General features: G+C 42.3%; 1 protein-coding gene across 1 annotated transcript; it reads right to left on the reverse strand.

Moving 5' to 3' along the window:
• Positions 1-5035: 5035 nt before the first annotated feature.
• Positions 5036-6794, reverse strand: LOC109165286 (60S ribosomal protein L7a-1). The gene is made up of 6 exons (XM_019313978.1): positions 6747-6794; positions 6395-6647; positions 5856-6025; positions 5628-5756; positions 5458-5550; positions 5036-5365 (listed from the first exon to the last, which is right to left on the reverse strand). Exons 1-6 carry the CDS (start codon positions 6747-6749, stop codon positions 5234-5236), a joined length of 780 nt encoding a protein of 259 aa, XP_019169523.1. The 5' UTR covers positions 6750-6794; the 3' UTR covers positions 5036-5233.
• Positions 6795-14698: the final 7904 nt, after the last annotated feature.

A 14698-nucleotide genomic window follows, 5' to 3' on the forward strand; every position in this document is an offset into this window, starting at 1 on the left:
TCGATCCATAGATCATGAATAAATCCAATCTCTTAGTTGGTAAAATCTGATCTCTAGATCACAAATTAAGTCGGGATCATATCTCAACGGCAAGCCATACGAAGTAGGTAATTAATCCCGATTAGGTCGATATTGCCACCACCGGCCTTATAAGCCCTATAAAGTAGGCAATTAAGCTCGGCTAGATTGGTTATCCCACCACCAACAACGTTTGATCGGTCAGAATACCGAGCACCTAAACAAAGACTGTAGGGGAGAAGCGTTCTCATTAACGATCACAAGATCCGTAAAAAGAACGATCCCTAGACTGAGCGCCTGAACAAGGGCATCAGAGGGGAAGCGTCCTCATCAATGATCAGTAGATCAACACAAATATCCTGAGCAAAGACTCAGTAGGGATGAAGAAAATCCGAGCAGAAGGAATGATCACTGGATCACATATTCCTGATCTGTAGATCGGAGGACGAATCCGACCACAGGTCGGTATAATCCGGTCCTTAGACCGCGAAAATGTCTGATCCTTAGATCGGCGCATAACCGACCGTAAACTACGATAGAAGCCAGTCGCTAGGCTACGATAAACCCGATCCACATATCGGTAACAAATTCGATCCCTAGACTACAGCCGATCCGACCATAAATGTCGGTAGTAGGTGGCTTCTAGACCACGAGGAAACCTATGTTGTGCAATTCATAATTGCACTTTCCTATAGCCGCCACAATGCGTAATTGGTGTGAGTGAATTTATATTAAGTGGTTGTCTTTAACAGTAATTGTGCATTTCATGTGTATATGATAGCTTGAGTATTAATTGTGTATTTGATGGGTAAATGTGAATTTATATGGTGTAATGGACTGAATGCTCGTGTGTGTATGAGCGAGCAAAATATCAGCACAGAAGATCTTCGAATGTACACTATTAATTTTGCATTGCACTGGCAATTTGCTGAAGTTACTAATTCCCTTTTTTTTTTTTTTTGGTGCTTCCCTTCTGAGGGTTCACAAAGGGTTTAGGGTACTTGTACAATATTATACTAATTATAGGGCACACAAATATACAAGATTGTGAATTACATAAACATAAATCTTTGCAATATTAGGTTGCTATATCTAACATACTCCTCATGTACATACCTCAAAGGAGGAATGCTCCTAATCCTTTATCCTTAGTAGTTTGTGTATACCATTTTTTGTAAAGTTTTTATTTATGAAAAAAAAAAGTTGGCATATTTTAGTTAGAGTTAATTCCAGCAATGGTTCTCCGACTATTGTGATTTTTCAAAATTGGTTATCATCTTTTAATTTGGACAAAATAGACCCTTGACTATCAAATTTGTTCCACCATTAGTCCTTCTGTTAACTGTTAGTTAGATAGGTGTCAAGTGAAGGGCTAAAAAGGTCATTTCATCATCGGATTGCTTTCTTCTTCCTATGCTGGTGAGTATTTGTATCTATTTCAGGCACATGACCAAACCCAAACCCAGCAAGATAATTAGGTGAGTGATTACTGTTAAACTTGCAGTACCGATTCAAATCTTTATCTACGTTCTTCTTTCTATAAACCTTTGGAAAGAACCTTTCCAAGAATGTGTCCATGGATGTCATCAACAACAAAGAAACGACATTATGAATTGTCAAAAATAGTTTTCCTCTCTCCCGATCCCGGACAATCTGCGGAACTGCGGACAGCGGTGGAGCCGTGCATTGACAATGCGAGCCAGACCGGCGGTGGACTGAGGACGACTGAGCTGGGATCTGGCAATAATAGCCATGACTACGGAAGAAACATCAAAGAACAATAAACGACCTCAAGTGGTGAAGCTGGACAGAGCATTTAAATTGGCAAAACAATGGGTTAATAATATGGGTAAATCATTAGATGATGATAAACCAAATGGAGCCATTCTGAAAGGCGACCTCCCGGGCTTGGAATTGGTGAAGTAGGGTTGTGCGTCAGACGGGTTCGGACAGATCGGGGTGACGGATCGTCACCCCAATCGGATTTCGGATTTTGAAACGGACATCCTATCCGTTCAATTCTGTCGGTTTATCCGTCGGATAATTGTCCGAACTACTCTGACGGATATCCGGTTTATCTATCGGACTAGTTCGGTTTTCCAAAAAAAAAAAAAAACTTCTAAAATTAAAAATTTTACTTCAAAATAAACAATTTTATACATGTTTCATTGAACACTTAAGTACTTTAAGCTCCTAACTAGTAACTAGTAACTACTTAACAACAAAAATAACACAAGTAAACTTAGAAAAAATTAAACATATAATCAAATTAACAAACTTACAAGTTAGAACTCAAAGTTCAAAATATACAAATTTACATATTAGCTTACAAATTTAAAACTTTGAGTTAGAACTTCAATTTTTCAAAGCAAAATAACTGCATGTAAGCAGCAGCAATCAACAATTCAGCCATCAGCATTCAGCCATGGAGCAAAAGAAAACCAGAAATCTAAAACTCCAAATATCCAATATACAACTAACATATGAATATATGATTATCTAATATTGAGTAGTCTATTCTTCTTCCTGATAAGTGATAACATAAAAACATAATAAGTTCAAAATATTACATAATTTAATGCATTGTGCCATTGAATATTGGAACAATTGATTGAGTTAAAGGATTATAGACTAAAGAGTGCTCAGATAGCTTCTTTTTTTTCTTTTCCATATCAAGTTAGGATATTGGGGGCACACAACTCCATGAGTATGGCATAAACACCACACTTCATAGGCAACATACCAAACCCAATTCTATATATTCAGAGAACATGGTGGAAGCATCATCATTGCACAATAATACTTATACTGGAACAATTAATGGATTATATAGCAAATACTCAAAGAGTGCTCAGATAGCCTTTTTTCCATATCAAGTTAGGATTGGGAGCACACTACTCAATGAGTATGGCATAAACACTACACTTCATAGGCATCATACCAAACCCAATTCTATATATTCAGAGAACATGGTGGAAGCATCATCATTGCACAATAATACTTACATTAAATAATGAATACTTATACAGTTATACTAATACCTACCCAGAAGTTAGAACTAAGAACAAATCATTACTGATTACTGAATAGTGAATATTTATACTGATACCTGAGCTCAATGGCAGCAACATTTAAAATGATACCTAGCCATGAACACTTTCCAGTTTTCTAGTTCCAATATCCTATATTGAACTTATATGTCAATATTCACGAACAAATTAAATAAATAAATAAATAAATAAATAAATAAATATATATATATATATATATATATATATATATATATATATATATATATATATATATATATATTCCCATATGCATAAAACATAAACAAATTAAAAGAAAGGCAATAAGCATATCTGATCAAATATCTACAAGTTCATAAAATGTCATTCTCGACAGGTAATAATGGAGATCGGTGGCAGAGCAAGCAAACTGACCAAGGTTTTTATCAAGGGTCTTGGAGAACTGATTGAGGGCAGGTGGAACCTTCAAGCGCTGCTAGAGGATCTGTCTCTTCCTCTGGATACGGACAACCTGAGGCCATTTCACGAACCTTGGCAGATCCTTCTTGGGTGGCAATGCTCCGCCGATGCCGAATTGCTTCGGACCTTCTCCGGCTTTTTCTTAGAAGGGGTGTTCCACACCCTTCTTCGGAGCCTTCACATTAAAGAAAAAAAACAAATACAAAAATGATTAGTTGCAGAGCAATCAGATGAAAGAAACCGGGGGATACGTAAGCAAGGAGAAAGCGCAGTAGCTCACCATTGCAAAAGGTGAGCAACTAGGGTTACGTTTGCGATGGAGGGAAAAACACTACAAGCTGATGCTTTAATATGATATAATAATAGAGAAAGAGGGGATCTTGTTCAAGAAGACCAAGAAAAGGCTAGCTTCAAATTTCATCAAGGAACGAAGCGAAATCTAGAGCTGGTGGAAGGTTGTAATGGCGATTCTCGTGAGGCCCTGGACGTCACGAGGGAGCTTCAGAGGCCATGTTCATAGACACAACAGTTTAAAAAGGTGGGTGAAGCTACAAAATCAGGGGTTCTATTAGCTATGTTCGAGATTGAACAAGTGAAGGCTAGGATTAACACTGCAGAGATCAAAGTGTCAAATAGTAAAGGAATTTCACAGTTAAGTACTATTGTAGTAAATAACAACTAAAAAATGCAAAGGCTAAAAAACCCTATAAAAATTCAGAAGACAACCAAAATTTAATGCATTTCGTCACCAGAGAAAGAAACATGTTTGAAATGACAATACAAATTAAGACATCCTCTGAGCAGCCTCCATCGCAAGAAGTCTTTCTTTGGCCTTTGTCCTCACTTGAGATTTCGAGCCCATGATACCACCACCCCAATTTTTGCGATTTTCATCATATTTGTCATTGAAGTTGACCTGAATCAAAAATAACAATTGAACACAAGGAAATTTCAAGAGTATAATTTTTTTTTAAGTGTATTTGGACCATACAGTGGGCTAACATTGCCACCTTGTATTAAACAACAATACCACAAACAAAATCTCCAAGGAAATTGAAAAGTATAGTAGCATTCTTGCCTACAAAAGACAAAATTCTCTCCACCTTTCAAGGCCCTCACTCAATCACACTCCCCCCTCCCCCCGCCCTGACTGAATAATGGAAGGTAGGGAGATTCAACAATTGATTCATTAGGTGGGAAGACCAATACTTAATGTCCGCATTGCTCACAATATATAATCTACCACCCATAACCAATTAAGCTATCGTGTGGGCACAAAAGTAGCATTCTTGATCATTAACGTAAACCATTCATATTCATTTCTTAATAATAGTATCACATTTTTGCCTGGCGATTCCAGAATGAGTCCAAAAAGAAATTTAAGACTTTGGCAATGGGAGTACAATGTTGCATTATATTGGTTGGTCGGTAAGAGGTCAGGTGCTTGGTCCGGTGGGGGAACTGTAGACTTTTTTTTTTTGGTCTGTAACGTTACTTAGAGTGAAATGATTGCAAAGAATTCCAGCAGAAAACATCAAAGCAAATGCAATGACTATATTGTATGCAGGAAAACGACACATTTTAAGTTTTTTGTCAAAAGCAAATACAAGTAAAACGACACATTAAGTTTTTTGTCAAAAGCAAATACAAGTAAAAAAAATAAACTCTGCTCACAACACAAGATCAGTCTACTTTGGTCTGTCCAAAAACATGGATAACAAATATCCTTAAGACATCCTCTGCGCTGCCTCCTTTTGAAGAAGCCTTTCCTTGGCCTTTGTCCTAGCTTGGGATTTAGAACCCATGATTCCACCTCCCCACTTTTTGCGATTCTCTTCATATTTGTCATTGAAGTTGGCCTGAAACAACAGATTGGTTATTCAAGTAAAGGGGAAGCATTGAAAGGTTGCAATGCTTTACAAGTAGATATATAAAATTCAACTCTGCTCACCTTAATAGCCTCCAAAATCTTAGAAAACTCCAACTTATCCTCATTCTTCACTGAGGTCAAGCACAAAACTGATGCAGTCTTCTTGTGGACAATCTGAAAGTAGAGTAAAATAAAAGCATCAGCACAAAAGGATATAAATGAAGACTTAAATGTTTATGTTTAATACTCACGGAACCCAATCTTGCTTTTCCCTTCACAATGCAGTAGGGAATTTCCATCTTCCTGCACAAAGCCGGGAGCCAGACAACGAGCTCAATCGGGTCTACATCATGAGCAATAACCACCAATTGGGCTTTATTCTGGAAAAGAATGAATCATTATCAAATAAATAATATTTCCAAATGGCTTGAAAAACACAAACACAGCACAGAGAATTTTTATTGAATCAATGACTAAACCTGCTCAATGAGGTAAGTGACATGCTTGAGCCCATACTTAACAACAATAGGCTTCTTTAGTTCAGGAGTCTTTCCCTCACTTTCAGCCTGGGCCCTTTTCAAAAGGCGCTCCTTCTTAGCAGCCTTATCCTCAGGCCTGTACTTGAGAAGCATCTTGAAGAGATTCGTTGCTGCAAATTAAGAAACAGAATCATACCCACACTTAGCACTTAACATTCAAATTCATTAACAATATTTGTAACCATTCTAATATCTATTTTGACAAAACATATAAAACCAGAAGGCAGGTTTTTTCCATACACACTAGTCAAATAACCAATCCCCTATTCAACAAAGGAATTATATAAACTTAACTTCAAAAGATGAATTGAAAGGCATCAAAGATATAATAATCAACAGAACCTGGTTGAATTTGTATTATTAAAGCATCAACATAATAGGGATCCAAAATTCCAATTTTTCCACAGCAGTAACAAACAATTATTCTAACAGGGAAATATATAATCAAATGAAAAAGATAAAGGAGATAGCAGACCAACCTAAGTTCTTATCAAGGGTCTTGGAAAACTGGTTGAGTGCTGGCGGGACCTTCAAGCGCTGCTTGAGGATCCTCCTCTTCCTCTGGATGCGAACAACTTGCGGCCATTTGACGAACCTTGTAAGATCCTTCTTGGGCGGCAATGCACCTCCGATTCCAAATTGCTTTGGCCGCTTCTCAAAAAGCGGGTTCACCACCTTCTCCGGCTTCTTCTTTGCCGCCGCGGCCGGAAGCTTTACACCTTTCTTCGGAGCCTTCGTATCGTATCAATAACAGAAAAAGACATGAAAAATTTAGTTAACTGCACAACGCAGGCAAAGGCAAGGCAAATCAGTAAGAGAAAAGATGTATACCATTTTCACTTCCTATCGGCGAAAACCCTAACTCACTGACCCTCATCAATGAAGAAGAAGACCTTATATAGTGAATACCACTGGACTCTGATTTAACTTGGGCCCATCCATACTGGACTTGCTTTTGAAATTTTGGGCCTATAAGACTGTCTTTCTTCACCTGCCCTAAAATAATATTTTACCGCAAATTACACCATACAATGATGTTTTGATTATTTGTCTGCCTTCAGTTAACAGATTATGCACGAATAAATAAATTAAATATACATAATATGTTAATTGTCGGTACATAATTTATTAAAGAGTTAATACTCAAAATTATTCTCGACTATAGTGGTTTTTCTCAATTTTGTCTTAAACGATTTTGGTGTCCTAAAATAGTCCCAGACTTTTGTGTTATTACTCAAAATTGTCCTCCGTTATCTAATTCGTCAAATGGGTGTTAAGTATAGGGTTAAATATGTAATTTCAATTTTGGTCTTCTAGGTCTTCTTATTTCACCGCGCCAACAGGTTAAAAAAAAAATTGACAGGATATGACTTACCACTTCTGTCATTGAAGGGGTCCTCAAGTGTAGCTGTGTAGGTAGGATGAAACACATGCCCTGTTGATTCAGAATAGACTAAATTTCCAACTCAAGAGAGGTAATCACGGACAACAGAGGTAGGGATACTAATTTTTTTCTCCAAAACTGGGGATTCAATTTGTTGTGAGATTCAATTTCCATTTCCATTTTCAACAGAGAAGTAATCTGCTGTGAGATTCAATTTCCATTTTCCACATCCAACTCTCATTAGCACAAGCTCATATTTAAACCTCAGCACTAGCACGTTCACAATAAATTCATTAAATACTAATTTATGCTTTGGCAGTACATACATATTCATATATAAGCTCACACAAACCAAAATTTTTACCATATTTCGGAGTGCATTCGCCCCTTTTTCTTCGTCTTGAATCCATTGCAATGTAGGGAAGAAATTTGCTTTGCTTCCTTAGGGTTTTCTTTGGACGAATTTACCTGGCGAAATTGATAAACCCATGAACACAGAAAGGCGAAATAGATAAACCCATGAACACAGAAAGGCGAAATTGATAAACAGAGATTGACGAATTTGATAAACACAGATTGACGAATTTACTTGGCAAATTTCTGGGGAATTATTGCTTGAGCAGAGCAGTCGCAAGGTTGGAAATTCTTGATCAAAATATTTTTTACCCTGTTGTTGGCGCGGTGAAATAAGAAGGCCTAGAAAACCAAAATTGAAATTACATATTTAACCTTGTACTTAACACCCATTTGACGGATTAGATAACGGAGGACAATATTGAGTAATAACACAAAAGTCTGGGACTAGTTTAGGACACCAAAGTCGTTTAGGACAAAATTAGGAAAAACCACTATAATCGAGGACAATTTTGAGTATTAACTCATTTATTAAATGTAAATACATAATGCTCCTATCTGGTAAAATATTAATCTATCAGTCAATTTTGATTTATTTAACCACTATTAATTGTTTGACTTGATTAAAAAATCAACTTCAAAATGCTAACATTCAAAAAACATCTTTTTCAATTAACTTTTTGAGAAAAGAAATTAAATCAAATAGCTAACATAATCAAACAGCTAACATAATTGAAATTAACTTTTTCAATTGACCAGGTCCACGCGGGATCCAACCGCCCTGCGAGAATGGGGGGTTGGTTGGGAGGTTAGCTAGTATAAAAAGAGTGATTATTGTCTGGGTTAGGACATCTACTCCTGGGTATTATTATTACATTTCATCTTGTAATCCTTCTACAAACATTATCAATACAAAGTTGTCGCCGCGACACACATTCAACGTCTTTTCCTATCCCTTATTTATCGGGTTTATTAATTCGGGTCTACCCCGGGTTAATTAAATCCATCATTGGTGCTCTTGTTGAGAGTTGACGTACAAGCTCGAGCGTGCTCCATATTCCACTAGTTATGGCAAGATCGAGGTCCAACTCTCGCGGCTCCCGTAACACCCGTGCCTCTCCTACCGGGGGTGGCCTCAACGGGACCACTAGTCAGCAACGAATGCTTTCTTTGAGGTCGGCGGGTGACCTCAGAGATCACCCCACCAACCACCGCAATGGTGCGCTGGCACCCCCGTCCTCCTCCAAATCTAAGCTATTTTCTAGGAGGAGGCGCTGGCCCTTAAACAAGCTTCCGTGACGCTGGCCCGCCTCGTGGAGGGGCTCCAAGGAGGTACGTGGGTCGGTCCGGAGGCCACCCGAAGGGTGCCGACCCCACCTCCGCCTTCCCCGAGAGGGCACAGCGGGCCAAGCACCCAACCACCGTAGTGGCACGTCGGGAATCCCCGTCGCCCCTCCTCCGAATCTCGCTCTCTTCTAGGAGGAGGTGGTGGTCCTCGAACAAGCTTCCGTGACGCTGGCCCGCCTCGCTGAGGGGCTCCAAGGAGGTACGTGGGTCGGCCCGGAGGCCACCCGAAGGGTGCCGACCCCACCTCCGCCTTCCCCGAGAGGGCGCAGCGGCCCAAGGACCCAACCACCGCAATAGCACGTCGGGGACCCCCGCCGCCCCTCTTCCAAATCTCGCTCTCTTCTAGGGGAGGCGGTGGCCCTTGAACAAGCTTCCGTGACGCTGGCCCACCTCGCGGAGGGGCTCCAAGGAGGTAAGTGGGTCGGCCCGGAGCCCACCCGAAGTGTGCCGACCCCACCTTCGCCTTCCCCGAGAGGCCGCAGCGGCCCAAGCACCCAACAACCACGCACAGGTCAACACCATCCTCGAAATAGGGCACATTGAGGAGGTCCTATACCTTGAGTGGCCCGCCAACGTGGTCTTCGACCCCAATATCATTGTTCCAGAAAAGGGGGCACATTGTGACCCCACCCCTGAACCTCAAAACTATTTTATTTTTTCCAAAGGTAAAGGAGGTGGGGGGCTTGACCCCGAACAGCGGCATATGTTCTCCCTAGTAGAATCGGTGGAATCCAACCTCACCTAGCAGGAAGAGGAGTTATTGACCCATGGTCGTGGTCGTGCGCGCCGGCCCTGACCATGGTTTTTCCTAACGGTAGTATAGGGGGGACGCCCCCGCTCACTACTACCTAGCGAAAGAGCCTAGTATGGGCTGCTTGCCCCTTGACAGGCCGAGGCCAAACAGGCAATGAGAACCTACCCGCTCCCCGGTGATGCACTCTATAAGAAGTCCTACAGCGGCACCCTGCTACTCTACATATACCACGACAAGGCAATATCAGATATTGAGGAGGTCGACGCAAGGGGACCTACTCAGTCCAACCCCTAGACCTCAGCCCCAAGCACGCCTTCAAGATAGCTTGGGTGAAGAACCCCAGGAAATCCAGTTCGGAGGCCTACCCGATCCTCCCCTTGCAAGCTCAAGCTCCCTACTGGCTCGACCACCTTGAGGAGTACAAGAAGACAGACGTCCTCCCCCAGGAGAGGGGGAGGCCAAGCTCGTGAAAAGGAGAGCCCCAACCTGCCTACTCCTCGAATACACACTCTGCGGAAGGGTCTACAACGGCACCCTGCTATGCGACCTATACCCCGAGGAGGGCCACCGGGGAGACCCCATTCTCCTCGCTCTACGACTTTGAAGCCCGGACCTCCTCCGAGGTAGCAATACCTTCCCATTAGGCAGAAGAATACGACCCCTCCCTCAACGAGGGCAACCACCGAACCTCCGCGCCGAGAATCACCAACGCCAAGCTAAGGCCTACCACGACAAGCGTGGTACTTCCAATATTTATATCTTGTAAGGCGGTCTGCCGCCCTTCTGCTTCAATAAACGCAGTAAAACTTCGTCATGGACTCATTTTCACAATTCCGGGAGGGGTGGAGGTACCCATCCAGCCTCTTCGGTTACCCTAAGGGGGCACGAGGTCCGACCTCGTGTACAAACCCCGACGGAAGAGCTTAACGGCCCAAGTCCGATGACTTGGGGCCGACGGGCTTACCTTAAGGGGGCACGAGGCCCGACCTCGCGTACCAACCCCGACGGAAGAGCTTAACGGCCCAAGTCCGATGACTTGGGGCCGACGGGCTTACCCTAAGGGGGCACGAGGCCCGACCTCGCGTACCAACCCCGACGGAAGAGCTTAACGGCCCAAGTCCGGTGACTTGGGGCCGATGGGCTTACCCTAAGGGGGCACGAGGCCCGACCTCGCGTACCAACCCCGACGGAAGAGCTTAACGACCCAAGTCTGGTGACTTGGGGCCGACGGGCTTACCCTAAGGGAGCACGAGGCCCAACCTCGCGTACCAACCCCGACGGAAGAGCTTAATGGCCCAAGTCCAGTGACTTGGGGCCGACGGGCTTACCCTAAGGGGCACGAGGCCCGACCTCGCGTACCAACCCCGACGGAAGAGCTTAACGGCCCAAGTCCGGTGACTTGGGGCTGACGGGCTTACCCTAAGGGGGCACGAGACCCAACCTCGCGTACCAACCCCGACGGAAGAGCTTAACGGCCCAATTCCAGTGACTTGGGGCCGACGGGCTTACCCTAAGGGGGCACGAGGCTCGACCTCGCGTACCAACCCCGACTGAAGAGCTTAACGGCCCAAGTCCGGTGACTTGGGGCCGACGGGCTTACCCTAAGGGGGCACGAGGCACGACCTCGCATACCAACCCCGACGGAACCACTAAGTAGAGCCCAAACTCCGGGTCTAGGCCGAGGCAATGAGGATATTCATCAACCGAAGTCAAACAGGACCAAGGAGGGCGCACGGGGACTCAAGCTTAGCCCTCCCAAGGCGACCTTAGTTGGGGTAGTCCCGGTTAGAGGTGACCTCGGCCGGGGAAGCCTCGGTTAAGGGTGGCCTAGAGCCTGACTCTCTCTAACAAGGAAGTTACGTCATGAGCTCGCCCAAGAGGAGGACGGCTACCTCATGAGCTCGCCCAAGAGGAGGACGCATCAATGAGACCACCTCATGAGCTCGCTCAAGAGGAGGACGGCTCGGGACAAACCGACCCGGGAATGCGTGGTGCAGGGGGCCAAGGGCCCCGAGGTGGTCGCGACGCGATATGAGGGGACTTTGGCGACCCCAGTTGGGGTCGACCTAAGCGTCGGCCTCGGTTGGGGTCAACCTTCGACTCGGGCTACTCTCCTTCGTTGACGACGACTCGCAATTCGGAGAGTGGGAGACTGATGATGGATATATTAGGAACGGGATCGGGGCAAACCGACCCGGGAGGGCCGGCACGAAAGGCCTAAGGCGGCCCTGGCTGGGGCCGACCAAGGCCTCGGCCTACGTCTGGGCCTACGTCGGCCCAGAAGCATTAGACGGCCGACACGAAGGGCTTAGGGCGGCCCCGGCTGGGGCCGACCAAGGCCTCGGCCTACGTCGGCCCAGGAGCACGAGACGGCCCCGGGTGCCCGCGTGGACCCGGTCAAGGCGCGATCCAACCGCCCCGCGAGAATGGGGGGTTTGGTTGGGAGGTTAGCTAGTATAAAAAGAGTGATTATTGTCTGGGTTAAGACATCTACTCCTGGGTATTATTATTACATTTCATCTTGTAATCCTTCTACAAACATTATCAATACAAAGTTGTCCCCGCGACACACATTCAACGTCTTTTCCTATCCCTTATTTATCGGGTTTATTAATTCGGGTCTATCCCGGGTTAATTAAATCCATCAGGAGTAAATTTCAATTTTGGTCCTGTGACTATTGGGGTTTTGTTAATTGCAATCCACGACTTTTAAAATTATTAATTTAGTACATTAACTATTCAATTTTTAAATCAATTCAGAAATCGAAGGAGGACTGTAGAAATCATCTTTGCCAATTGCAGTCATCGGAAGTATATGTTCTCATTATTTTCGTTTGGGGGAAAGAATCCACCGCCACCACCGAAAATATATGTTCTCATTATTCCCATTCTTTGTCGTTGTCGTCGTTTCTCCGTTGGTCGCCGACGAGGCTCAAGATAGGAGATGAAGGATCTACTCAAACCATAGTTGACATGGATGGTGGGGTTGGAACTGCGACGGAGGTCGCCGGGAATGGAGGAGGTGGGAGGTTGACAATGGAGTGCTGGCAAAGATGGATGGGATGATGGTTAAAAGACGAAATTGCCCTTAAATTAAATATTAATTGGCTAATTAAAATTTTTCGGTGAGATTTGGCCAACAATTTGGTCGGAGTGACCAAAATTGATAAAAATTAAATAGTTAAGGTACTAAATTAACAGTTTTAAAAGTCGTGGATTGCAATTAACAAAATCTCAATAGTCACAGGACAAAAATTGAAAATTACTCAATTATAATGTATAGACATGAATTTTTTTAAAGAATTATTAAGTTAAATATTTTAATAGATTAAAATGAGTTTGTGATGGGTTGACGTTTTAAAAAAGGGGAAATTGTAATTTATGTCCCTCCATAATATGACAATTATCAATGTCGTCACTCTTAAATTATTAGTGGTACTAAATTATTATTTTTAATTAATTTAATAAGAGTAAAATAGAGTACTAATTATGCCAACTTTGATTGGGATGAGGTTCGAACCTAAGACCTTTAAATTCTTATTAAAATTAATGAGTAAGTTAACGGTGAACTAACAGAAATTACGAAAAAATTAACAGAAAATCACATTCATTAAGGATAAATTAGGAAATCTTAATGAAAAATTAAAATCTGATCAATCTGAGCCATTCATTTGATTAAAAAATTTGATCGCCATTTTTTCTACCCATTATAGGCCTAACTCTCTTGGGCTCTTATTAGTATAGTAAATAGATAAATAGATACTATTTTTGGTTGTAGGCAATGTTATGCACAACACTATATCTCAAACACTTGTGGACTCATCTACTAAATCAGATTTTTTTAAATGACAATTTGTTCAATTTGTCTTTTCTTGGAAGGGGTGCTTCACACCCTTCTTCAGAGCCTTCACATTAAAGAAAAAAAAAACAAATACAAAAATGATTAGTTGCAGAGCAATCAAATGAAAGAAACCGGGTGATACGCAAGCATGGAGAAGGCGCAGCAGCTCACAATTGCAGAAGGTGAGCAATTAGGGTTACGTTTGCGGTAGAGGGAAAAACACTATAAGCTGATGCTTTAATATGATATAATAATAAGGGTTGTCTTCTCCGGGAGGTGTCGCCTTCTCCGTGACCGGCGAATGGTCGCCGGTCACTTTTTTGCCTGAAAATATGCCGGAAAGTGGTTGAATCTGCAATTACCTATGATAGCAGGTCATTTACCTGTATTTTGACTTCATTACATCAAAATGCACTGTTCATGGGTGTAATTGCTTTTTTAAAAAGTTGGAGGGACTAATGGACTTTTGAGCAATAGCTTGAGCGTCTATTTGACCATTTTCCCTAATAATAATAATCAAGCCCACAACCCACGACTGAGCTCTCAAAAATCAAACAACTATACGTGCAAGAAAATTTCTTATTTTTTGGGAACAAATAAAATTTCTTATTTTGATGATATGATTATAGCAACGTTAGTTTGCTCGGGATAACTTTTATCACCCCCTCCACCCAAAAAAAAAAAAAAAAGAAAAAGTGAGAGAACATAATTAAGCCTAACAAAAACAAGACATCAGAAGTTCCGCAAAACGTAATTCAATGGTTCAATAGTCACTCTAGAAGTTTTGCTCTAGTAGCAAGGTGGAAGAAATTTATCATAGGTGGTGAAGACTTCTTGTGTGAAAATTCATCGGGGGCAATTCACAATTTTCTTCTTTCAGCACCCTTAGCTTGGATATTGTTCTAGACTTTTATGAGATTAAGATTGATTTAGTGTAAACTGAAAAACTTAATGTTAAAAAAAAATCAAAACATCTAACCAAATACAACAATTGTCACATACACAAACCCGACGAGAAAATTTCAATTTTGGTCCACTGACTATTGGAGGTGTGTTAATTGCAACACTTGACTTTCAAAAATGTTAATTGAGTACCTTGGCTA

Source organism: Ipomoea nil, unplaced genomic scaffold (genome assembly GCF_001879475.1).
Source record: "Ipomoea nil cultivar Tokyo-kokei standard unplaced genomic scaffold, Asagao_1.1 scaffold3069, whole genome shotgun sequence".
NCBI classification, from domain to species: domain Eukaryota; kingdom Viridiplantae; phylum Streptophyta; class Magnoliopsida; order Solanales; family Convolvulaceae; genus Ipomoea; species Ipomoea nil.

Bases quoted from the DNA above. Each gene is read 5' to 3' on its own strand.
- LOC109165286 (XM_019313978.1), bottom strand. The intron at 5,551-5,627 runs GTGAGTATTAAA...CTCTACTTTCAG, and splicing joins GAAAAGCAAGATTGGGTTCC to ATTGTCCACAAGAAGACTGC. The intron at 5,366-5,457 runs GTGAGCAGAGTT...CTGTTGTTTCAG, and splicing joins AGATTTTGGAGGCTATTAAG to GCCAACTTCAATGACAAATA.